Source organism: Salvelinus alpinus, chromosome 9 (genome assembly GCF_045679555.1).
Source record: "Salvelinus alpinus chromosome 9, SLU_Salpinus.1, whole genome shotgun sequence".
Classification (NCBI taxonomy): Eukaryota; Metazoa; Chordata; class Actinopteri; order Salmoniformes; family Salmonidae; genus Salvelinus; species Salvelinus alpinus.
Genome location: NC_092094.1, coordinates 79,950,324 through 79,974,554, shown reverse-complemented (window position 1 = coordinate 79,974,554; position 24,231 = coordinate 79,950,324). Strand labels below are relative to the sequence as shown.

Genomic DNA, 24,231 nt, shown 5'->3' with positions numbered 1-24,231 from the left:
AATAGAAAATCTTTGGAGGGAGCTGAAAGTCCGTATTGCCCAGCGACAGCCCCGAAACCTGAAGGATCTGGAGAAGGTCTGTATGGAGGAGTGGGCCAAAATCCCTGCTGCAGTGTGTGCAAACCTGCTCAAGAACTACAGGAAACGTATGATCTCTGTAATTGCAAACAAAGGTTTCTGTACCAAATATTAAGTTCTGCTTTTCTGATGTGTCAAATACTTATGTCATGCAATAAAATGCAAATTAATTACTTAAAAATCATACAATGTGATTTTCTGGATTTTTGTTTTAGATACCGTCTCTCAGTTGAAGTGTACCTATGATAACAATTACAGGCCTCTACATGCTTTGTAAGTAGGAAAACCTGCAAAATCGGCAGTGTATCAAATACTTGTTCTCCCCACTGTATGTTGGTCTATTCAAGATACTACAGGAGCCATACAGGTCAATTAGCTCCACTCAGAGCCTGCAGTGGGGAGCCTATGTAGTGGCCAGAGTCCCCTCAACCTGACTTGACTGGGAGCCAGGTTAGAAACATTATACTATAGGGCCCCAGGGCAGTAGCCTGAAGGAGATCAAGGACCTTGGCGGCCAGGCTCTGGCCTCTCTCTATGGGGAGGAGAGGCTGTCTTTGCTCTGAGTGGTACGCACATCACACTCCGCTCCAAGCTGCTACCCACACCCCACTGAGCTGCTATGATACATGTGAACGATTGAACCAAGAGACACTCAACTAGCCTCTATTTAAGCAGTCAGTAGCCACTAGGTTTGGTACCATTTCACTATCCTTTTCAACCGACCTTTCACCATCTATTATTTGTATTACACTCTACCAACAAGGTAATTACAGAATCGCACAGAGAATTCTGTCTCTCCTACAACACTAGAGAGTAAGTAACTGCTGAGGATGAAGAGCCAAGGTTAATCCTGCTGGTATAAAAGTCCTCTTGCTAAATGACCTCTCGCAGTTTGAAGACGGGGTAGACTACCTGTGGGTGCTTGAACCCCACTCTCACCCTTTCTCGCTCAGATCTGCCCATTAATCTCCCAATCAGCTTGACCTTCCATAGGAGAGGAGAGTGGGGGCGGCCACTGCATTTACTAGCAGCAGTCACATAATCGGAAGTCCTGATACTTCAGCGATGTTAGTGCCGCATGAACAGGAATACCACACACACACACCTCCTGAATTAAATGTACCACCCCTATCCCCCTACACACCCACCATCCATTAGTCAAAGTGGATTATGTACATATCTCATTAATTTGGTCCTGGCAGGTTTGTATGACATTGCATGAAGACATTCAAATAAATAAAGTGTCAAGGTGTCATCTCCTAAAAATAAATGGTGTGGAGAGGAGGAAAGGAGACACCAGCCATTACACAGGCAGAGTGTAGTAGAGAGATGCTTAAGAGAGAGGGAGTGAGAGCGATAAGGAGAGTGAGGGAGAAAGAGAGAGGGAGAGTGCAGGTGTTAATTGGACAGGGGCTGGGTGGTGAGTGCCAGGCAGGCCAGCGGTACCGGTTGTCACAGAGCAGGCCAAGGTGTGAAGCTCGTCCCAGTGGAAAGACCCAGATGTGTGAGGTGATTATGGGGAAGAGGGACAGAGAGAGAGACATTTCAAAATGTCTATATTCGTTTAAAACTTTTGTGAGTGTAATGTTTACACATTTGTCCCTTGTTAATTACCCTTTTGTTTACTGTTTCCCATGCCAATAAAGCCCTTTGAATTGACAGAGAGAAAGAAAGAGAGAGAAAGAGCTCTGTCACACGTTGGGTCTGTACATAGTCAATGGTAAGACTCGTGGAGACTCCTATGGTAGGTACACCTACAGCTAATCGCTTGGCAGTAGTACTGTAGATTACTTTATGACTGACCACAACCGAGAGTCTGTCTGAGCGTTCACAGTCAGCCCACTGACACCCCTATCAGATCATAGTAAAATCAAAGTCTACTTGAACTGAGCAATACTCAACCATGAGTCATCAAAACCAAAAGGAACTGCAAAATATTGAGGAATGCTATAGTAGTGTAGGAACCAACCAAAAAACAATTAGGCAACAACAAATACAATCCCTTTTAGACAACTTCCTGAAAACATTTCATTGTATAAACTTGGCAGTAGAAAGCCTAAACAGTATATTTGACCTTCCAGCTTCCCTATCAAAACAAAAAATGTCAAGCAGACAACCTAAGAAAAAACTATTATAATGACAAATGGTTTGATGAAGAATTCAAAAACCTAAGAATAAATTGAGAAACCTATCCAACCAAAAACATAAAGACCCAGAAAACCTGAGCCTATGCCTTCACTATGGTGAATCACTAAAATAATACAGAAATACAGTACGGAAAAAAGAAGGAACAGCACGTCAGAAATCAGCTCAATGTCATTGAAGAATCCATGGTGTGGAGACATATTTAAGCCAAATAACTACCGTGGAATGTGTGTCAACACAGCAGACTCGTACATTTCCTCACTGAAAACAATGTACTGAGCAAATGTCAAATTGGCTTTTTACCAAATTATCATACGACAGACCACCTATTCCCCCTGCACCTCCTAACTGACACATTTATTAAACATAAGAATGAGTGAGTTTTTTTTCATTAACCGGCTTGTGGGAAGTGACAATGAGCTCTTACAGGACCAGGGCACAAATAATACAATTTATTTAACCATCATACATATAAAACCTTATTTGTTACTTGAAAATTATGAGTAAATCACCACAGGTTAATGAGAAGAGTGTGCTTGAAAGGATGCACATACAGTTGAAGTCAGAAGTTTACATGCACTTAGGTTGGAGTCAAAGCTCGTTTTTCAACCAATCCACAAATTTCTTGTTAACAAACTATAGCAAGTCACTTAGAACATCTACTTTGTGCATGACACAAGTCATTTTTCCAACAATTGTTTACAGACAGATTATTTCACTGTATCACAATTCCAGTGGGTCAGAAGTTTACATACACTAAATTGACTGTGCCTTTAAACAGCTTGGAAAATTCCAGAAAATGATATCATGGCTTTCATTTGAGTCAACTGGAGGTGTACCTGTGGATGTATTTCAAGGTCTACTTTCAAACTCAGTGCCTCTTTGCTTGACATCATGGGAAAATCAAAAGAAATCAGCAAAGACCTCAGAAAAAAAGTTGTAGACCTCCACAAGTTGGGTTCATCCTTGGGAGCAATTTCCAAACACCTGAAGGTACCACGTTCATCTGTACAAACAATAGTACGCCAGTATAAACACCATGGGACCACACAGCCGCCATACCGCTCAGGAAGGAGACGCGTTCTGTCTCCTAGAGATGAACGTACTTTGGTACGAAAAGTGCAAATCCCAGAACAACAGCAATGGACTTTGTGAAGATGCTGGAGGAAACAGGTACAAAGGTATCTATATCCACAGTAAAACGAGTCCTATATCGACATAACATGAAAGGCTGCTCAGCAAGGAAGAAGCCACTACTCCAAAACCACCATAAAAAAGCCAGACTACGGTTTGCAACTGCACATGGGGACAAAGATCGAACATTTTGGAGAAATGTCCTCTGGTCTGATGAAACAAAAATGAACTGTTTGGCCATAATGACCATCGTTATGTTTGGAGGAAAAAGGGGGAGGCTTGCAAGCCGAAGAACACCATCCCAATCGTGAAGCACGGGTGTGGCAGCATCACGTTGTGGGGGTGCTTTGCTGCAGGAAGGACTGGTGCACTTCACAAAAAGATGGCTTCACGAGGAAGGAAAATTATGTGGATATATTGAAGCAACATCTCAAGATATCAGTCAGGAAGTTAAAGCTTCGTCGCAAATGGGTCTTCCAAATGGACAACAACCCCAAGCATACTTCCAAAGTTGAGGAAAACAAAGTTAAGGTATTGGAGTGGCCATCACAAAGCCCTGACCTAAATCCAATAGAAAATTTGTGGTCAGAACTGAAAAAGTGTGTGCGAGCAAGGAGGCCTTACAAACCTGTCTCAGTTACATGAGCTCTGTCAGGAGGAATGGGCCAAAATTCACCCAACTTATTGTGGGAAGCTTGCAGAATGCTACCCGAAACGTTTGACCCAAGTTAAACAATTTAACTTCTTTCAGCTAGGGGGCAGAATTTTTATGTTTGGAAAAATAACGTTCCCAAGGTAAACAGACTATTTCTCAGGCCCAGATGCTAGAATATGCATATACAGTGGGGAGAACAAGTATTTGATACACTGCCGATTTTGCAGGTTTTCCTACTTACAAAGCATGTAGAGGTCTGTCATTTATATCATAGGTACACTTCAACTGTGAGAGACGGAATTTAAAACAAAAATCCAGAAAATCACATTGTATGATTTTTAAGTAATTAATTTGCATTTTATTGCATGACATAAGTATTTTATACATCAGAAAAGCATAACTTAATATTTGGTACAGAAAGCTTTGTTTGCAATTACAGAGATCATACGTTTCCTGTAGTTCTTGACCAGGTTTGCACACACTGCAGCAGGGATTTTTGCCCACTCCTCCATACAGACCTTCTCCAGATCCTTCAGGTTTCGGGGCTGTCGCTGGGCAATACGGACTTTCAGCTCCCTCCAAAGATTTTCTATGGGGTTCAGGTCTGGAGACTGGCTAGGCCACTCCAGGACCTTCAGATGCTTCTTACGGAGCCACTCCTTAGTTGCCCTGGCTGTTTGTTTCGGGTCGTTGTCATGCTGGAAGACCCAGCCACGACACATCTCCAACTCACTCAGGTGCTTTGCTATATCACATTTGACATTGTCTGTAAGCTTGAGTTCATTTGCATACAAAAAAATCATACAATGATGGAAAGACCTGTGTGTTGTCCTTGTTAATGCAGACAGAAAAGAGCTCCAACTTCTTAATCATAGCCTCAATTTTGTCCCGCACATTGAATAGTTGCGGATAGTCCCTGTAATCATAGATTCAGATCATTCAGGCGAGACAAAACATCACCCAGATAGGCCAGTCGTGTGAGAAACTCGTCATCACGCAAGCAGTCAGACAAGTAAAAATGATGGTCAGTAAAGAAAACTTTAAGCTCGTCTCTCAATTCAAAAAACGTGCCAATACTTCTGTATGTTGTATAAGCGACACATGGTCGCTGCACATATCATTGCATAGTGCAGAAAATACACAAGAGTTCAGGGGCCTTGCTTTAACAAAGTGAACTATTTTCACTGTAGTGTCCAAAAAATTATTTCAAGTGGTCAGGCATTCCCTTGGCAGCAAGAGCCTCTCGGTGGATGCTGCAGTGTACCCAAGTGGCATCAGGAGCAACTGCTTGCACACGTGTTACCACTCCACTATGTCTCCCTGTCATGGCTTTTGCACCATCAGTACATATACATATATATACATATACATATATGAATGACTTTAAATACCATTTCCGGAGACCTTCTCCCTTACCTCACCTCGCTCATCAACTCATCCTTGACCGCTGGCTACGTCCCTTCCGTCTTCAAGAGAGCGAGAGTTCTCTCCGAGCTGGGCATCTCCGGCGCGGCCCACGCTTGGATTGCGTCCTACCTGACAGGTCGCTCCTACCAGGTGGCGTGGCGAGAATCTGTCTCCGCACCACGTGCTCTCACCACTGGTGTCCCCCAGGGCTCTGTTCTAGGCCCTCTCCTATTCTCGCTATACACCAAGTCACTTGGCTCTGTCATATCCTCACATGGTCTCTCCTATCATTGCTATGCAGACGACACACAATTAATCTTCTCCTTTCCCCCCTCTGATAACCAGGTGGTGAATCGCATCTCTGCATGTCTGGCAGACATATCAGTGTGGATGACGGATCACCACCTCAAGCTGAACCTCGGCAAGACGGAGCTGCTCTTCCTCCCGGGGAAGGACTGCCCGTTCCATGATCTCGCCATCACGGTTGACAACTCCATTGTGTCCTCCTCCCAGAGTGCTAAGAACCTTGGCGTGATCCTGGACAACACCCTGTCGTTCTCAACTAACATCAAGGCGGTGACCCGTTCCTGTAGGTTCATGCTCTACAACATTCGCAGAGTACGACCCTGGCTCACGCAGGAAGCGGCGCAGGTCCTAATCCAGGCACTTGTCATCTCCCGTCTGGATTACTGCAACTCGCTGTTGGCTGGGCTCCCTGCCTGTGCCATTAAACCCCTACAACTCATCCAGAACGCCGCAGCCCGTCTGGTGTTCAACTTTCCCAAGTTCTCTCACGTCACCCCGCTCCTCCGCTCTCTCCACTGGCTTCCAGTTGAAGCTCGCATCCGTTACAAGACCATGGTGCTTGCCTACGGAGCTGTGAGGGGAACGGCACCTCCGTACCTTCAGGCTCTGATCAGGCCCTACACCCAAACAAGGGCACTGCGTTCATCCACCTCTGGCCTGCTCGCCTCCCTACCTCTGAGGAAGTACAGTTCCCGCTCAGCCCAGTCAAAACTGTTCGCTGCTCTGGCACCCCAATGGTGGAACAAACTCCCTCACGACGCCAGGTCAGCGGAGTCAATCACCACCTTCCGGAGACACCTGAAACCCCACCTCTTTAAGGAATACCTAGGATAGGATAAAGTAATCCTTCTAACCCCCCCCCCCTTAAAAGAGTTAGATGCACTATTGTAAAGTGGTTGTTCCACTGGATATCATAAGGTGAATGCACCAATTTGTAAGTCGCTCTGGATAAGAGCGTCTGCTAAATGACTTAAATGTAAATGTAATATACCAACACATCTTGACCACCAAAGTCCATTTGATATCACAAAGCTGTCCAGTACTTAACAAATATCCTCTCCTGTTGTTTTGATTTCCAGAAGAGGATGTCTTCCTTAATTGACCCCCCATAAACATAACGGACAGGAGCTGTGCCAGGCCCGCCACGTCTGTTGACTCATCCAGCTGTAACGCATAGAATTCACTGGCTTGTATGCGAAGCAGTAATTGTTTCAAAACATCTCCTGCCATGTCACTGACGCGTCGTGAAACAGTGTTGTTTGATGAAGACATTGTCTGTATTGTTTTTTTGGCCTTTGCCCCAGCATTGTTTCCCTGTGTTGTTTGGTGCTTTGTCCAGCTAGCATGGACAACTGTCAGTGTCCATGCTAGCTGGACTAACAACAAATGTAGAATTACTGATGCTAGCATTGGATGTGCTCGTGGAAGCAATACAACTTGTGTCGTCGACAGGTGCTGGCGTAGTACTGCTGGTAGTAGCTACGTTTAGCTACATAAGGAGTGTTAGTGGAGAGTGTAACGGTAATGTAACGGTACATGAGTAATGTGATTGGATGTTAATTATTTGATTAGGCTAGCTGTATTTGACATTGTGTTGTTATTTCACTGAACACTAGATGGTTAAATGTTATTTTCAGCAGTGAAACGAGGCTACTCAAGCGTGAAAAAAAAACTCACCCAAATGTATAGCCCCGTTGGAAAATCTAAACGGACTGTTTGAAAATGTGAAAAATAAAAACACTTTTATATTTGGAGTATCCCCGACGGCATTGCGCGTACCCCAGTTTGGGAATACATGCCCTAGAGCATACAAAAAAACTATACATACCTCGGCCTAAACATCAGCACCACAGGTAACTTCCACACAGCTGTGAATGATCTGAGAGACAAGGCAAGAAGGGCCTTCTACGCCATCAAGAGGAACATCAAATTTGACATCCCAATTAGGATCTGGCTAACAATACTAGAATCCGTTATAGAACCCATTTCCCTTTTTAGTTGTGAGGTCTGGGGTCTGCTCACCATCCAAGAATTCACAAAATGGGACAAACATCAAATTGAGACTTTGCATGCAGAATTCTGCAAAAACATAATCCGTGTATAACGTAAAACACCAAATAATTAATGCAGAGCAGAATTAGGCCGATACCTGCTAATGATCAAAATCCAGAAAAGATCTGTTAAATTCTACAACCACCTAAAAGGAAGAAATTCCCAAACCTTCCATAACAAAGCCATCACATACAGAAAGATTAACCTAGAGAAGAGGCAAGGTGGTCCTGGGTCTCTGTTCACAAACAGGACAGCAACACAATTAGACGCAACCAAATCATGAGAAAACAAAAAGATAATTACTTGACACATTGGAAAGAATTTACAAAAACAGTGAGTACACAGTGGCAGAATACCTGACCACTGTGACTGACCCAAACTTAAGGAAAGCTTTGACTATGTATAGACTCAGTGAGCATAGACTTGCTATTGAGAAAGGCCGCTGTAGGCAGACCTGGCTCTCAAGATAAGACAGGCTATGTGCACACTGCCCACAAAATGAGGTGGAAACTGAGCTGCACTTCCTAACCTCCTGCCAAATGTACGACCATATTCGAGACAGATATTTCCCTCAGATTACACAGACCTACAAAGAATTTGAAAACAAATCTAATTTTGATAAACTCCCATATCTATTGGGTAAAATACCAGTGTGCCATCACATCAGCACAATTTGTGACCTGTTGCCACAAGAAAAGGGCAACCAGTGAATAACAAACACCATTGTAAATACAACCCATATTTATGTTTATTTATTTTCCCTTTTGTACTTCAACTATTTTCAGATTGTTATAACACTGTACATAGCCATTATATTACACTTTAAATCTCTCTATTGCTCTGAAACTTTTGTGAGTGTAATGTTTACTGTTCATTTTTATTGTTTATCTATTTCACTTGCTTTGGCAATGTAAACATATGTTTCCCATGCCAATAAAGCCGTTTAAATTGAATTGAACAGAGAGAGAGGCGCGATTGCTTCAGAGAACAATTTGGTTTCAGGTAGAGAGGAACTGTCGAAATACACAAAGAGGGGATAAAGAGTGCGAGAGAGCGTATTCCAGAAACTACTCAGCATGCTAAGTACACAAAGTACCCATGGTGTCTCATTAGACAGATTGTTCCTGTGAGAATCAGAAAGGAGTGGGTGAGAGAGAAAGATAGAAAAACGTATTTCTATTCTGTCACCTGGGATGTGAATTGAGAAGCTTCCAGAAACGACCTGGCTAAGATGCAAAATGTTCTGTACAGTCTGTGGTGTAATGGCAGGTTACAGGAGCTTTAACAAGGGGCCTAATTAGGATCAGAGCCCCAGGGGATTACGCTGGCATTAAGGCCAGGTTAACGACACCTTCAGGGGGATGAGTCTCCCTCGGCGTCAGCCTCTCAAGCCAACTTCCACACCTCACCACCGTCCATCTGAGAGCGAGACAGGGGCACGAGGAGTTATGGCCGTGACATCACTACTAACCCGTGACATCACTGCTACAGTAGCACCAATCCAGACAGAGGGCTGTGTCTGCTAGCTGGCATGGACCCTTATTTATGACTGGGCCACAGTGAAGAAGTCGCCCATTCTCTCAAGCATGCCATGTTGCCGCCAGCTTACAGTTCCCTGAGGCGCACTAAAAATCGATTAGTACTTCATAGCAAATCAAATAAACGCAATCTTTACCAGAGTTATGGTCGACTGGACTAAAAACTATGCCATAGTGATGGGTCAACTGGGAATGGTGAGCCATAGATACTTCTTCTTAGTGTTGAGATGGTAACACTTTACATTAAGGTATACTTTATGGGTAACTAAGTTGTTTATAAATCAATGGATAACAATTATCCTTTTTCTGATAACGTAATAAATTCGGACATTGTCAATTGGTTATTCCAACATAACTGTTCGCCATCAACGGGCAGGGCTGGTTGTGTAGTCAGATGAGTATTCCGATGTGTAACAAATCTCCTGTTCAAAGGGCCGTCTATTGATCCGTGCCAGTAACGTGTCCGCCTTAGATGTGGAGCACAATGGAGACATGATTGATCAAACCCAGAGAGATGATTAAAAGCAGCCAGTCACAGGGCTCCATCACATTAACAGAAGATTGCCTGGTCGACATGCTCAAGGAGAAAGAGACTAGAAGTGGGGTGGTCAGAGAAACCTTTGAAGATGTCCTTTTTTCGTCCAATCTGAAGTAATCAGGTTTGGATGAAAGCTTCCGTGGCCTGAGCACTTTGTTTGGCTGGAATAATGGTGGGCCTCAACAGAGCAGGGGAGGTGAATATGTATGTGCAGTGCCTGGGTGGACATGACTTTGAACCATGCGTGTCCATGACATGCACATCAAATTTGAAACCATGGACCAAAATGGCTATTTTCAGACATGTACTCAACATGTGAGTCGTACCACCTGTATCCTGCTTCAATCCCAAACCAGCAACAGAGCAGAGAGAGACCGTCTTTGGCCCGTTTGACACGTCAGTCCCACTCCACAGAGAGATTCTGACGTCCTAATAGCCTGCAGGGCCACATACCACACGGTGTTATGCCAAAGGGTTTTGGTTTAACTTCTCTAGGATAGGGGGCAGCATTTTCACATTTGGATGAAAAGCATACCTAAATTCAACTGCCAGCTACTCATCCCCAGAAGATAAGATATGCATATTATGAATCATGTCTGTGAGTATAACAGAACTTATTTAGCAGGCGAAACCCCGAGGACAAACCATTCAGAATATTTTTTTTGAGGTCACTCTCTTTTCAATGGGTTTTCATTGGGAAAACAGATTTCTAATTGACCTTCTTGCAGTTCCTACCGCTTCCACTGGATGTCAACAGTCTTTAGAAATTGGTTGAGGTTTTTTGCTTTGTGTAATGAAGAAGTACGGCCATCTTGAACGAGGGTCACTGGAAGTGTACTGTTAGTTAGAGGCGCATGACCAGAAAGCTAGCTACAGTTTGTTTTAATCCTGTATTGAACACAGATCATCCCGTCTTCAATTTTATTGATTATTTACATAAAGAAATATCTAAAGTTGTATTACAAAAGTAGTTTGAAATGTTTTGGCAAGGTTTACAGGTAACTTTTGAGATATTTTGTAGTCACGTTTCACAAGTTGGAACCGGTGTTTTTCTGGATCAAACGCGCCAAATAAATTGACATTTTGGATATATATCGACGGAATTAATCGAACAAAAAGGACCATTTGTGATGTTTATGGGACATATTGGAGTGCCAACAACAGAAGCTCGTCAAAGGTAAGGCATGAATTATATTTCTATTTCTGCGTTTTGTGTCGCGCCTGCAGGGTTGAAATATGCTTCTCTCTCTTTGTTTACTCTGTTGCTATCCTCAGATAATAGCATCGTTTGCTTTTGCCGAAAAGCCTATTTGAATTCTGACATGTTGGCTGGATTCACAACCAGTGTAGCTTTAATTTGGTATCTTTCATGTGTGATTTCATGAAAGTTTGATTTTTATAGTAATTTATTTGAATTTGGCGCTCTGCATTTTTACTGGCTTTTGGCCAAGTGGGACGTTAGCATCCCACATATCCCAGAAAAGTTAACCCAACGATAACACAGTGTTCCACAGAACGCTAATGAAACATTTACCACACAGATGAGGCCTCTGAACTTTTTATGTGCGGGAAAATGATTGCTATGCGTTCACGTGTGGAGTCGGCGTCTGCTTCCGACCGTGTTGGGATTCATGCTCCAGAGTGCATTCTCTCGCCCCTACATTAGCCTCGCAGTGAAAGGTTCAGTGGGTAAATAGAGCTCTCGAGCCTTATGCAAAACGGCAGGCATTTAGCAGAAATGCTAATGATAAGCACAGGGCTACAGATGATCACAGTTATCATTGCGTTATGAATGCATTGGAGAGCCAAGGTTAGTTACAGGGACAAAAGGGAATTCATTTGCCCTCATCTCTGCAATACAGCCATATTCCAATCAATGTCATTACAATCATGAGGTTGGGGCTCTTATCAAAAAATGACAACCAGTAGCAGACCGTATCGCTGGCCAATTTGTCCTCAGGATCGTTTCCACGTTGTTCTCCTTGAAGATCACGGTAATAATGCGGCTGTGAGCGAGTGTCAGTTTGGACGACAGGAAGTGTGAGATAAATGTATGTGACACATGAGGGGAGCGCATACGAAAGGGCAGAACTATGGGGCCCTCCTCTAGTCTACAGCGTGAAGGGCAGATCTATGTGGCCCTCCTCTAGTCCACAGTGTGAAGGGCAGAACTATGTGGCCCTCCTCTAGTCCCCAGTGTGAAGGGTTAGGAGGAGCAGATGGAGTTCCAAAAGCTCCCGTATAGACACGGACTCGGCTGTTCTGGAATACTGGAAAAACTCCCCGCTCTGTCTGACGCCCCCTTTCTTCTTTTTCTTTCCTCCCCCTCTTTTCTTTCATTGTCTTTCTCTCCAGCTTTCCTCAAACCCACCCACCGCCGCCCCTCCCCAGGCCTGAAAGCACAGCCGGATGTGGGGTAGGCCTGGAGTGAATGAGGTGGGGGAGGGATGGGGAGCCTCCCTACTACCTGGAATGATTAGTGGGGGTGGGATGGCAAGAAAGAGGTATGGAAAAAACTGGGCAGAAAGACAACTGATGTCTTCTGTGTTGGCAACAGCCTTTTCTAATCCTAGCCCTGGGGCCACACTATGCAGTCAAGCGGGCTATTACATGGCAACAATTAGGGGGCTGGAGCCTAACACCTGGTCCTCCCCATTCTGGCCCTCCACTGGCAGCTGACTGTACAGTCTCATCGCCAGGTGGTCCTACTTCAATGACATTAGCTAGTCACTCAAGAGTTAATCAGGAGCCTGTCTTAGCCTAGTGTTGGCTGCATGGAGCCCATTTACCAGCCTCAGCCCCATCCAAGACTGGCTGTCTTTTTATGGGGATGTACGGAGACAAAGTTGTTTAGAAATCTTGTTCAAATGAAGATCTCTAAGAGGGAGCTCAAATAATTAACCGACGGACTGAGGCCTCTAGGATTCCATCCTGTTTAGCAACTCGCGGTGCGTCCACATACAGCGAGGGATTATAATGGGCCTTTTCATGGACGCACAAAAACAGATGGAGGAGCTGGGAAGTGCTATACATCTCTGCAGATGGCCGCGACAAAGTAGGGGGAGGGAAACGGGATTTGGTCAAAGTCGGCAGATACAAAAACAAGTGGGTGTTGACTATAGCAGCCAGGGCCATATCTGCCTCCACAAAGGCCATTCCATCTATATCCCCCTGCCCTGAAGATCTGAGAGTAAATAACACTCATTACAATGACAATACATATAGATTTGTAGCCCAAACTGCTAGAATCTCATCAATAGTAATTAGTGGCTATACATAACTAATGAAGATGTGCACAGCACATAAATCTGAAGAGCTCAGGGCCTTTGTTTTCCTGCCAAAGCCTTTTGGAGGAGTGCAGGTCTGGTAAACAAGGTTTTCTGTCAACATTTAAAATGGAAAAACCTAGAGGAACATCTACAATGACAGGGAGACGAAAGTCTTGCTTTAGAAAGAGACTACTAAGAGGTTATAAATCTAGAGCTGATGACCAGATAACCAACCAAGCTTTCTCTTTATCCAGAGCAACAACAGCAGCACAGCAAATACATTCAGGCCACCAAATGACAATGCCAATCATAGAAAGGCTTACTGTACAGTATGTTGCTCTGTGGCCAAATCAATGGCTGCCACTTGACAACGTACACATACTTTCTCCATTACCACATCAAAGGGAGCCTTCTGGAAATGGCAGAAAATGCACTATATACACTTTAATGTTTCGCTTGTCTCTCTATTTGGAAAATTCCATTTAATGCAAAAATGCAAATGCTCAGGACAAGGACATCCTCCACTGGGAAACAATGGAGCCGGGCCAGGAGAGGAATAGGTGCTGCCTTTCAACTGTTTAAAGAATCAACATATACATAACTAATTCCTCTTTAAAATAACCAATTAAGGCTGTGACATTTAACGCAATGTGAAGGAAATCTTTAGACTAACAGTGGTTCTAGTCTCATTATGATAAAAGAGAATTGAAAAACTAGCCTAATGCCAATTTTAGGACAAAACAGAGCAAGGCCAAAGGTTTCTAGATAAAAGAAGTCCCTAACCCAGGGCCACGTCACAGAGACTGAGAGAATCCTGGGGTATGTGAGGAGTGACATTTTGCTGACATTTCCCGGTAGCATTGAACACGGGCCGTCTCGAGACGCCGACAGAAATATCTGTGGATATGCTTGAATGTGACAGAAGAGAGCGAGAGAGGAGAGAGAGCCCTGGTCTTTTCAGGGGACAGTCTCAGTGCTCTGGCGGATGATGACGAGGGACACAGAGATTGAATGGTAATAACTGGTGCGCAGACAATGGATGATTGAAGGCTCTCTCCGCGACGCTGAAGGATTTCAATATCAGAGCGGCCCTAGAACTGGGATCCTTATCGGGGCAGGCCTCAGACAAAAGGAGAGCTGCGCGTGAAATGTGGGCTAAAACACGGGCACACGACCACGCCGATTAGCAAAAGGCTGCGCACACAAAGAAGCCCGCTTTATGTGGACAAAGGCTGTCCAGTGCCTCGTTGTAACGAGAGAGATAGAAGGAGAGCGGAGAGAGAGGACGAGGAAGAGAGAGACAGAGGGAGAAAGGGAGAGAAGGAGAGAGGGGCTTTACATATATTCTTTCCTCCATCTTCTACTAGATGTCAGGCCTGAGGAGACGGGAGACTAGAGAAGGGAGGGGAAGAGAGCCCGGTGTTTGAGTGCTCCAGGCCCTCTGCTTCTGATCAGGAATAATGGACTAGCAACACCAGAAAACTCCCAGGACCCTTCCATCGCTAAAACCTTCCCCATCCTATTCATAAATATCCACACAGACACACATGAACACGTATGCCACACACGGAGGTGCACACCTGCACGGTTCTGTTTTTCTGCCCCCAAAAAACTAAAAATACTCAAATGTGCGGAGGCTTCCCAGGGAAGCTCATTAACCCTCCCTCAAGAACCCTGAGACAAAAGAGAAGAAACAAAACCGAACTAATCAATGACAATGCAGCCATTGTAGTGGAAACAAGAACAAGCATCAATTTGGATAACCTGAGAGGGCTAACAGCTTTCCTTTAGTGGTGTTTGGCTGGCTGGGAGGAGAAAGAAAGTTCATTAATTAAACAGGGGAACAGATGGAATGGCTAGTTGGATGCTAATCACTTAAAGCAGACAGACCGGTTTTACACCCGCCGTAGAACCACACACACAATCCCTATTAACACGTCCTGTTAAAATGGAATGTAGTGCGTTACCAGCACTGAAGTCCGTTACGGAGTCTGTGATCGGCAGAGCGGATGGCCTTCCATATACAAGGACTAAAAGTATTGATGCAGCCTAAAACATAGTTAAACAGTGGAATGTGCACAGAGTAGTACCACTGAAGTCCACGGTTATGACTGCTTACAAAGCCAAAACACCTAGCATCCATCAGCACCAGTCCTCTCAGATAAATACTTTTCAACCAGGGATTCCTTCAAAGTATGTTTTTCCTCCACAGATAAAAACATAAATGATTTCCATAACAACAAGATATGGAAGAATGGCCTAGGTTTTGATGGTTGGTGATAGAGACAGCTTTCACAGTTATCAGAACTAGGGGTGTCTAGTGGATACCAAACACCTCTGTGGCTTCACCCCTGACAGGTTCATAATGATACAGCCAGTCTGATACTAGTAACGCTACCCGACACCTCCCTACCGGGGCTGGCTGGCTGGCTGGATGGTGGGAGAGAGAGGGGGATCCCACGCAGACCTGGCAACCTCTCAGCCTTTCACTGCACTCTTACAAAACAGACAGATGTCAGGCATGAATGCATAACAGACGGAGCGGGGAGGGGAGGGTTGTGAGGCGTTCAAGTTTAAAGATACACGGAGCATGACATTCTTTCAGTAACATGCTGTGCTGTAATGTGTGTACATTCCCAGGACTTGAAATATTTAGTGATGGGGTGGCACATGTATAGAAAACAAAAATTGGTCTCTTCTGCAAATGGCGGACGGCAAATCTTTTTAAACTAACATTTTTCAAAAAGACCCATTTAAAATTCCCTTGAGTAACACAATCACAATTTTGAGTGACACACAATTAAGTAACGAGTGGACAATGATCAGACAAAATTATAGGATACATTCTCCCATTTGGAGACTATTGACAGTTTAACAACCTTAGTAAAACATACCCTATAACACAACAACAATATGAAACAGAAATAGCACTTCAATGCTTCCGACAAACCCACAGTAACTCCTCATCATCTCTCTGTGCTGCTCTCATCCCCAAGATCAGTACACAGACAGTGTCTTTATGGTCTTTCAGGGCCCTGTGCTGTCATCAAGCCCTCCAGCCGCTGCCATCAGCCGTCTGTTTCCATGCCTGCTCTACCTGTGTTTAAGAGTGGGCCTGCTCTGCTCAGCCGCCGCTCAGCCACCGGCCCCCAGGGCTTTCACTGGGAGGGTGAGTGGGGGACACCTTTTGTTAGAGGCAGGGTGGGGAGGAGATGGAGGGGGGAGGGAAAAAACTATAATGCTGTGAGTCATTCTGCATTAGCAGCGGGGGGGTGGGTGGGTGGGGGGGTACTTTTGCATGCTGTATGAAGCTAGACGCCATATGCCATCCGGCCAGGCTGCCTCCTGAGTCAAGGCTGGGTTTGACAGGTCTGTGCGTGTCCCCCCCTCGCTCCCTTGGCCCCCTTGGCCCTTCTAGGCCCTAGTGGCAGAGCTGTCTGCTGCTCCGAGCGGAGCGGCCGTGGAGTGGTGGTGTGTGGGCGGGGAGGGGACTCAGTGATGTGAACACATCAGACATTGTCGTGAGCCCCAGGAACAGCTGGTCAGCTGGAGAGATGTGGGGGCGGGTTGAGGGCGGAGGAGTGGAGGGGTTAAGGGCAGAGGGGTTGAGGGAGGAGGGGTTGAGGGAGGAGGGGTTGAGGGCGGAGGAGTGGAGGGGTTAAGGGCAGAGGAGTGGAGGGCGGAGGAGTGGAGGGGTTGAGGGTGGAGGGGTTGAGGGCGGAGGAGTGGAGGGGTTGAGGGCAGAGGAGTGGAGGGGTTGAGGGCAGAGGAGTGGAGGGGTTGAGGGCAGAGGAGTGGAGGGGTTGAGGGCAGAGGAGTGGAGGGCGGAGGAGTTGAGGGCAGAGGAGTGGAGGGCGGAGGAGTTGAGGGCAGAGGAGTGGAGGGCGGAGGAGTTGAGGGCAGAGGAGTGGAGGGCGGAGGAGTTGAGGGCGGAGGAGTTGAGGGCAGAGGAGTGGAGGGCAGAGGAGTGGAGGGGTTGAGGGCAGAGGAGTGGAGGGCGGAGGAGTGGAGGGGTTGAGGGCAGAGGAGTGGAGGGCAGAGGAGTGGAGGGCGGAGGAGTGGAGGGGTTGAGGGCAGGAGTGGAGGGCGGAGGAGTGGAGGGGTTGAGGGCAGAGGAGTGGAGGGCGGAGGAGTGGAGGGCGGAGGAGTGGAGGGCGGAGGAGTGGAGGGGTTGAGGGCAGAGGAGTGGAGGGCGGAGGAGTTGAGGGTGAAGGAGTGGAGGGGTTGAGGGCAGAGGAGTGGAGGGCAGAGGAGTGGAGGGCGGAGGAGTGGAGGGCGGAGGAGTGGAGGGGTTGAGGGCAGAGGAGTGGAGGGCGGAGGAGTGGAGGGCGGAGGAGTGGAGGGCGGAGGAGTGGAGGGGTTGAGGGCAGAGGAGTGGAGGGCAGAGGAGTGGAGGGCGGAGGAGTGGAGGGCGGAGGAGTGGAGGGGTTGAGGGCAGAGGAGTGGAGGGCGGAGGAGTGGAGGGGTTGAGGGCAGAGGAGTGGAGGGCGGAGGAGTGGAGGGGTTGAGGGCAGAGGAGTGGAGGGTGGAGGGGTGGAGGGGTTGAGGGCAGAGGAGTGGAGGGCGGAGGAGTGGAGGGGTTGAGGGCAGAGGAGTGGAGGGCAGAGGAGTGGAGGGCGGAGGAGTGGAGGGGTTGAGGGCAGAGGAGTGGAGGGCGGAGGAGCGGAGGGGTTGAGGGCAGAGGAGTGGAGGGCGGAGGAGTGGAGGGCGGAGGAGTGGAGGGCGGAGGAGTGGAGGGGTTGAGGGCAGAGGAGTGGAGGGCGGAGGAATTGAGGGTGAAGGAGTGGAGGGGTTGAGGGCAGAGGAGTGGAGGGCGGAGGAGTGGAGGGCGGAGGAGTGGAGGGCGGAGGAGTGGAGGGGTTGAGGGCAGAGGAGTGGAGGGCGGAGGAGTGGAGGGCGGAGGAGTGGAGGGCAGAGGAGTGGAGGGCGGAGGAGTGGAGGGCGGAGGAGTGGAGGGGTTGAGGGCAGAGGAGTGGAGGGCGGAGGAGTGGAGGGCGGAGGAGTGGAGGGGTTGAGGGCAGAGGAGTGGAGGGCGGAGGAGTGGAGGGGTTGAGGGCAGAGGAGTGGAGGGCGGAGGAGTGGAGGGGTTGAGGGCAGAGGAGTGGAGGGCGGAGGAGTGGAGGGGTTGAGGGCAGAGGAGTGGAGGGCAGAGGAGTGGAGGGCGGAGGAGTGGAGGGCGGAGGAGTGGAGGGGTTGAGGGCAGAGGAGTGGAGGGCGGAGGAGTGGAGGGGTTGAGGGCAGAGGAGTGGAGGGCGGAGGAGTGGAGGGCGGAGGAGTGGAGGGGTTGAGGGCAGAGGAGTGGAGGGCGGAGGAGTTGAGGGTGAAGGAGTGGAGGGGTTGAGGGCAGAGGAGTGGACCTAATCCCACTGATCATGGGATTAGGTTAAAATATTCAGTAGAGGAAACTCCCTCCATCCCAAAATGTCATAAACCCCAACCATAGAACCCCTTTCATCCACTCCTCAGCCCCCACCAAACTCCACCAAAGTCCTGCTTCTCCCAACAACAGACTCCAACCCAACCGCCTCTGACAACCCCGACCACCTCCACCCTGCCCCAGACTTCTGAGTTCCTATTGGGTCAGGGTGGTCATTGGGAATGGACGTCCCCGAAAGCTGGACTGTGACAATGCTGAGAGCTGGACCGTGACAGAGCTGAGAGCTGGACCGTGACAGAGCTGAGAGCTGGACCGTGACAGAGCTGAGAGCTGGACCGTGACAGAGCTGAAAGCTGGACCGTGACAGAGCTGGACCGTGACAGAGCTGAGAGCTGGACCGTGACAGAGCTGAAAGCTGGACCGTGACAGAGCTGGACCGTGACAGAGCTGGACCGTGACACAGAGCTGGACCGTGACACAGAACTGGACCGTGACACAGAACTGGACCGTGACACAGAACTGGACCGTGACACAGAACTGGACCGTGACACAGAACAAGACCCTAACCTAATGTAAGCAGGTTGCTCTTCCACACAATGTCACAGAGCCTCTAATTCAAAATGCAAAGACACAGAGGAGAGTTAGGGCTGTACACATCACTTCTCACTGAGAGGCATATGAAAGAGAGAAGATGGCCCAGCACACCCTTCTCACAGTGAGAAGCCAAGCACTCAGTTCATGGGCTTGGAGATGGCTGCAGGAGACTGTTATGGCACACTAGCTGACAAATAAGAGCCTATCAGCAACACTAAATAATACATGTTCAGCTACAGTACACTAACATGGCAGCTCCCATTCATAGCCTCCTTTCAAAGACTCCGAAAGATGCTTTCCTCCTGACTAGGTAATGAATCTTCTTGTCCTAAAGAACACATTGTTATCCATGTAGGGACAATGAGAGAGAGAGAGAAACAAAGCCTTATTCAGAAGGTACACAACGCAGTAGGCCAATATCAATGGCAAGAGTCACACACATATGATGTTTTCATGAGCGTGCAAAGGCAGCGCTCCAGAGCTGGTAGACGGTTGGCTAGATGAGGCAAGGGCCTGCACCTCTGGAGGTTGGCAGCAGCCCTAGGTTCCACTGGGCTTTGTGAGCTTCCCTGAGAAGATGAAACCTCTCTCTGCTACTACACTGCATGTCCCCCACAATGGCACCTAAAAGTCCGGCTCGCATGACTGGCCACATGCAGGAACAGATTATGACTATTGATTGCTGCCCGGAGACGGATCTCTCTGTGTATGTGTGCGTGCGTGTCTTAGGGGAGGGTAGTAAGGGCACTGGGGCGAAAAAGCTATTGATTCTGTCCAGCGGGGAAGTTGCGTTTCAGAATGAAGGTCAGCTCTACTTTGCCTCCCCCTATTAGAGGCTCCTGCTACCTAAACACACAGCACACGTTTACTCGGGAGTGAGTGCTTGTTTAGGAGAGAGAACAACACTTAGTGACTGGATCAAGTCTCCCGTCAGAAACCCAACAGGCTATGTGGAAGCAGAGAAAGTCCACAACATTTAGCAGACACTTATCCAAAGCGACCCACTATCCTGGCGTTGCAAGCGCCATGCGAGACCAACTGAACTACAGTAGGACCACATACAGTAGTTGGGGATGAATGACACATTGCATGTCAGGGGAAATTCTCTTGATATATGGTGTGCTACTTATATAGCGGGAACTTGGCTGTCAAGAGTATTCTCCTCCCGCATGTCAGGTCCTCACCACTCACAGTGAGTTTGCGTTCCCCTCTGGCAGTGGAGGAGACTGCAGCCCGCCAGCCCGCTGCTCAGTGTTCATACAAGGTGACTATTAGGATTCACACAGCCATTCACACAGCCTCTTCCAATAGGGCCATGTTAATGACACAATATAGGTGATTTCTGACAGCCTTGTAATATAAGGTCTGTGGGGTCAGGACTGTCTCTTTCACGTCCCACAGCACCGAGGGCTCTGAAATAACACCACTGCGTTGTCACTGAATAGAGCAGAAAGCTGTACATAATTGGAGTGGAATGGCACACATAAACCCACTTGGATAGACATCTTAAACGCTGACCATGTGTCACACATACACCGACACACAAAAAAAAAAAAAAAAAAAAAACTCTCACACACAAACTACTCCATGTACCATGGTGTAGAGCCAAAAAGGAAACAGCAGATTGAATAGGAAGGGAGGATTGGTGTGTGTGTGTGTGTGTCTCCAGCAATGTGGCTGGTGGTCATATTTCAATATCAAATCTAATTAGCCGGAGTGATGGTGCAGCAGAGCGCCTGGCTGCTGGAGACTCCAGTTCTGTGGCGGACGGAGCGGGAGAGAGGACACCAGAGAGCGCCACAGAGGAGAGCACCACAGCGCCAGGCCTGCCTTTATGTGGACGCACTGAGGTCATGTGGCTTTTCTTTGTAGAAACATTAAACAAATGACCTTGGAGAGCGGCCTGGCTACAGACAGCAGATTGGGGAGCGCCGGGGCGGGGAAACGCTGGATAGGGATTTCATCTCGGCTACAAAAACAGCCTGCTCTGAAAAGAGCCAAGATCATTGTTCCAACCCAAAATAAAACACCTACATTTTGCAGAAGACGAGAGGCAGATGAGATGAGGAAGAGAAGGGAGCATACATGGAGGAGTGGTACAATGCAGACACCATTCAGCAGAAGGAGGAATGGGTCATGCCTTTGGGTCAAGTCTAGATACAGTACCAGTCAAAAGCTTGGACACACCTACTCATTCAAGGGTTTTTCTTTATTTTTACTATTTTCTACATTGTAGAATAATAGTGAAGACATCAAAACTATGAAATAACACATATGGAATCATGTAGTAACCAAAAGTGTTAAACAAATCAAAATATATTGTATATATGATTCTTCAAAGTAGCCACCCTTTGCCTTGATGACAGCTTTGCACACTCTTGGCAACCAGCTTCACCTGTAATGCTTTTCCAACAGTCTTGAAGGAGTTCCCACATATGCTGAGCAATTGTTGGCTGCTTTTCCTTCACTCTGCGGTCCAACTCATCCCAAACCATCTCAATTGGGTTGAGGCCGGGTGATTGTGGAGGCCAGGTCATCTGATGCAGCACTCCATCACTCTCCTTGGTCACATAGCCCTTACACTGCCTGGAGGTGCGTTGGGTCATTGTCCTGTTGAAAAACAAATGAGTCCCACTAAGCGCATACCAGACGGGATGGGATATCACTGCAGAATGCTGTGGTAGCCATGCTGGTTAAGTGTGCCTTGAATTCTAAATAAATCACCAACATTGTCACCAGCAAAGCACCATCACACCACCTACTCCATGCTTAATGGTGGGAATCACATATGCAGAAACCATCCATTCACCTACTCTGCGTCTCACAAAGACACGGCGGATGGAACTGTATATAATTCGTTTTGGTATTCCTGCTCTTTTTCGAGGTAATAAACCTCAAATAGCATTCTAAAATATATCTTAAAACATTCTTCAAAAAATTGTCAGAACTTTATTTCCTGGTAGGAGTTTTTTTCTTTGAACAAATCCTGAGAAATCTTTTGAATTGCAAAATAGTTTGCGTTTGTGTGTGGGCCCTATCTTGATAAAAAAAAATATAGGTCTCATCGCCTCGATGACTCATGACTATTTCTTTGTTTAAACGTAATCCTCCAGCCATCCAGGAAAATGGCCCACACACAGACACCAGTGCTGGCATTGCCAGCATCCATTGGCAGGGAGCATCTGTTTGTCAGCTCATCTCCCAGATCTGCAGTATGTGGGGCTTCAGCCTGGCTGTTTGCTTCACACTGCCAACGCTCCAGCCCAGCCAGCGATCATCTCATCTCGCAGATCAGGCCGTCGTGATGCTCTCTTCTTGCTAAGGAATGCCAGGTAGGCCTGGTCTGGCGCTGGCTCCCTTCCCCCTTGGCTCCCAGTGCAGACTGGCCTATGGTAGCTAGGCACCGCTGGCAGTTCAGCACATCTCACACTGGAGTAATTCACTTGGATTTGGTTTACAGACATCTGCCTCTCTGCTGTCCCACTGATGCCCCCAGGGACCCTGTGAGGGGCTGATATGAGCCTCGCTGATGGGTGGGTGGGATGGGGGGGGCGGGGGGGCGACACCCGTGCATACAAATGCAAGCACATACACATCAAACACTCAGAATGTACAGCCACATACACCTGTAGCCAAAGTTTAGTGCACATTATTAGCTTAAAAACATACTATAGGCTACTGACATTATCGTGCACCCTTGCCCACTTTCCTTACAAACCGTAAACCAATGACCTTTGCCGCGATGCCAAAAAAATACTTGAGAGCGGTGCACAACTTGGGTCCAACCTCAAAAGCTGGAGATTGCTGGTCGCCATGGCAACACCCAGAGAGCTACTGTGGTCCCTGCGAGGCCACTCTGTACAGCCTGTCCCTGTCCGGGGAGAGGCAAAGCTGCAAGGCTTTGTGGGAGATCAGATTTCACCCACCGGGGTCCGCTCCAAAAAACCATCCCTCCCCTCCTTCAGTCCTCAACTTATTCACATGCAAATTCATCTCCATCGCTGATTACGCTCGTCTTAAACCAACTGACATGTACAGCTGGAGATCAGACCCTTAACGACAGGCAGGCTGTTACAGGGATGGAGGGGAGGACGGGTTAATGACAGTCATGTCTCCGCTGCTGTCGTCTAAACCCACTGCTTCATACAAGACGACAGAGAGGTTACACAAGATCCTCATTACAGACCCAGACAGACACATGCGTCCTCACATGTCACTACGGGCTGCGCGACACACCGCAACACCTCAACCCTGTGCGCTGTTAATCGCTGTATGCAAATCAGCCAGCGCATCAAGATCAGTGTCAGTGCTCACCCATGCAGATCACCCAACACGCTACACGCACCACATGGGAATCCACCCAGGCCAACCACTAGAAGGGCTAACGCCGCAATAACAACAATCAACCCGTTTAGAAATTCAATATTTTCACATATGAGAACAATCAGAGTGTGAGGAATAACATTAATACCTAAAAAAAATTTACATAGAAAAAGATAACCGTCCCTGGAAAAACTTGCACGGCCTACCTGCTGAGGCTCTGTGGTCTGTTGTTAACCTTGTGGAAGCAGACAGGGCTGTAAGGGTAGGGGAGACAGAGTAAAGAGTTCACGCAAAGGATACAAGCTCTGGTAAAGCGTCAGGCGGGACTTGACAGCTCTGCTGGCGTTGATGCAGGTGGCACGCACAAGGCTGGGCAGCAACATTCCTGTGACGATGGCGCCGTTGAAAAGAGGCCCAAAGAAGGGGACCTACGAGGGGAAGGAGAGAGGGAGGGAGAAAGTTACCATCTTAAATAACCGTCATAACCGTTGAATTCTTCTTTTTTCTGTGGAATGAAAAGCGGAGTGAAGACAGGACGGCCGGGCATTCGTGTGGTTGAGTCCGTTTCCGCGGTTACATGGACTCATTACAACATGATGAAACTTTGTTGCTCCGTGCTGAAACAAGCAAGGTGCTGTAGCAAACCAGTCTGGTTGCCTAGGCAACGCTCCCCTCCATGCAGCATGAGCACATGCAGTCAGGAGCGGAGGGAAGGAGAAAATGTGCGTCATAAAAATGCTATTCAAACGCAGTACCAGTGAAACGTTTGGACACACCTACTCATTCTAGTGATTTTCTATATTTTTAACTATTTT

At 47.5% G+C, this 24,231-nt stretch overlaps 1 protein-coding gene across 3 annotated transcripts in view; it reads right to left on the bottom strand.

Moving 5' to 3' along the window:
• LOC139530699 (ral GTPase-activating protein subunit alpha-2-like) overlaps window positions 1-24,231 on the bottom strand; it is a 198,571-nt gene that overhangs the window by 27,414 nt on the left and 146,926 nt on the right. For all 3 annotated transcript variants that reach the window (XM_071327329.1, XM_071327330.1, XM_071327331.1), the window contains one exon: window positions 23,717-23,844. In XM_071327329.1, coding sequence (XP_071183430.1) covers window positions 23,717-23,844 — 128 coding nt within the window. The remainder of the gene's footprint in view (window positions 1-23,716; window positions 23,845-24,231) is intronic.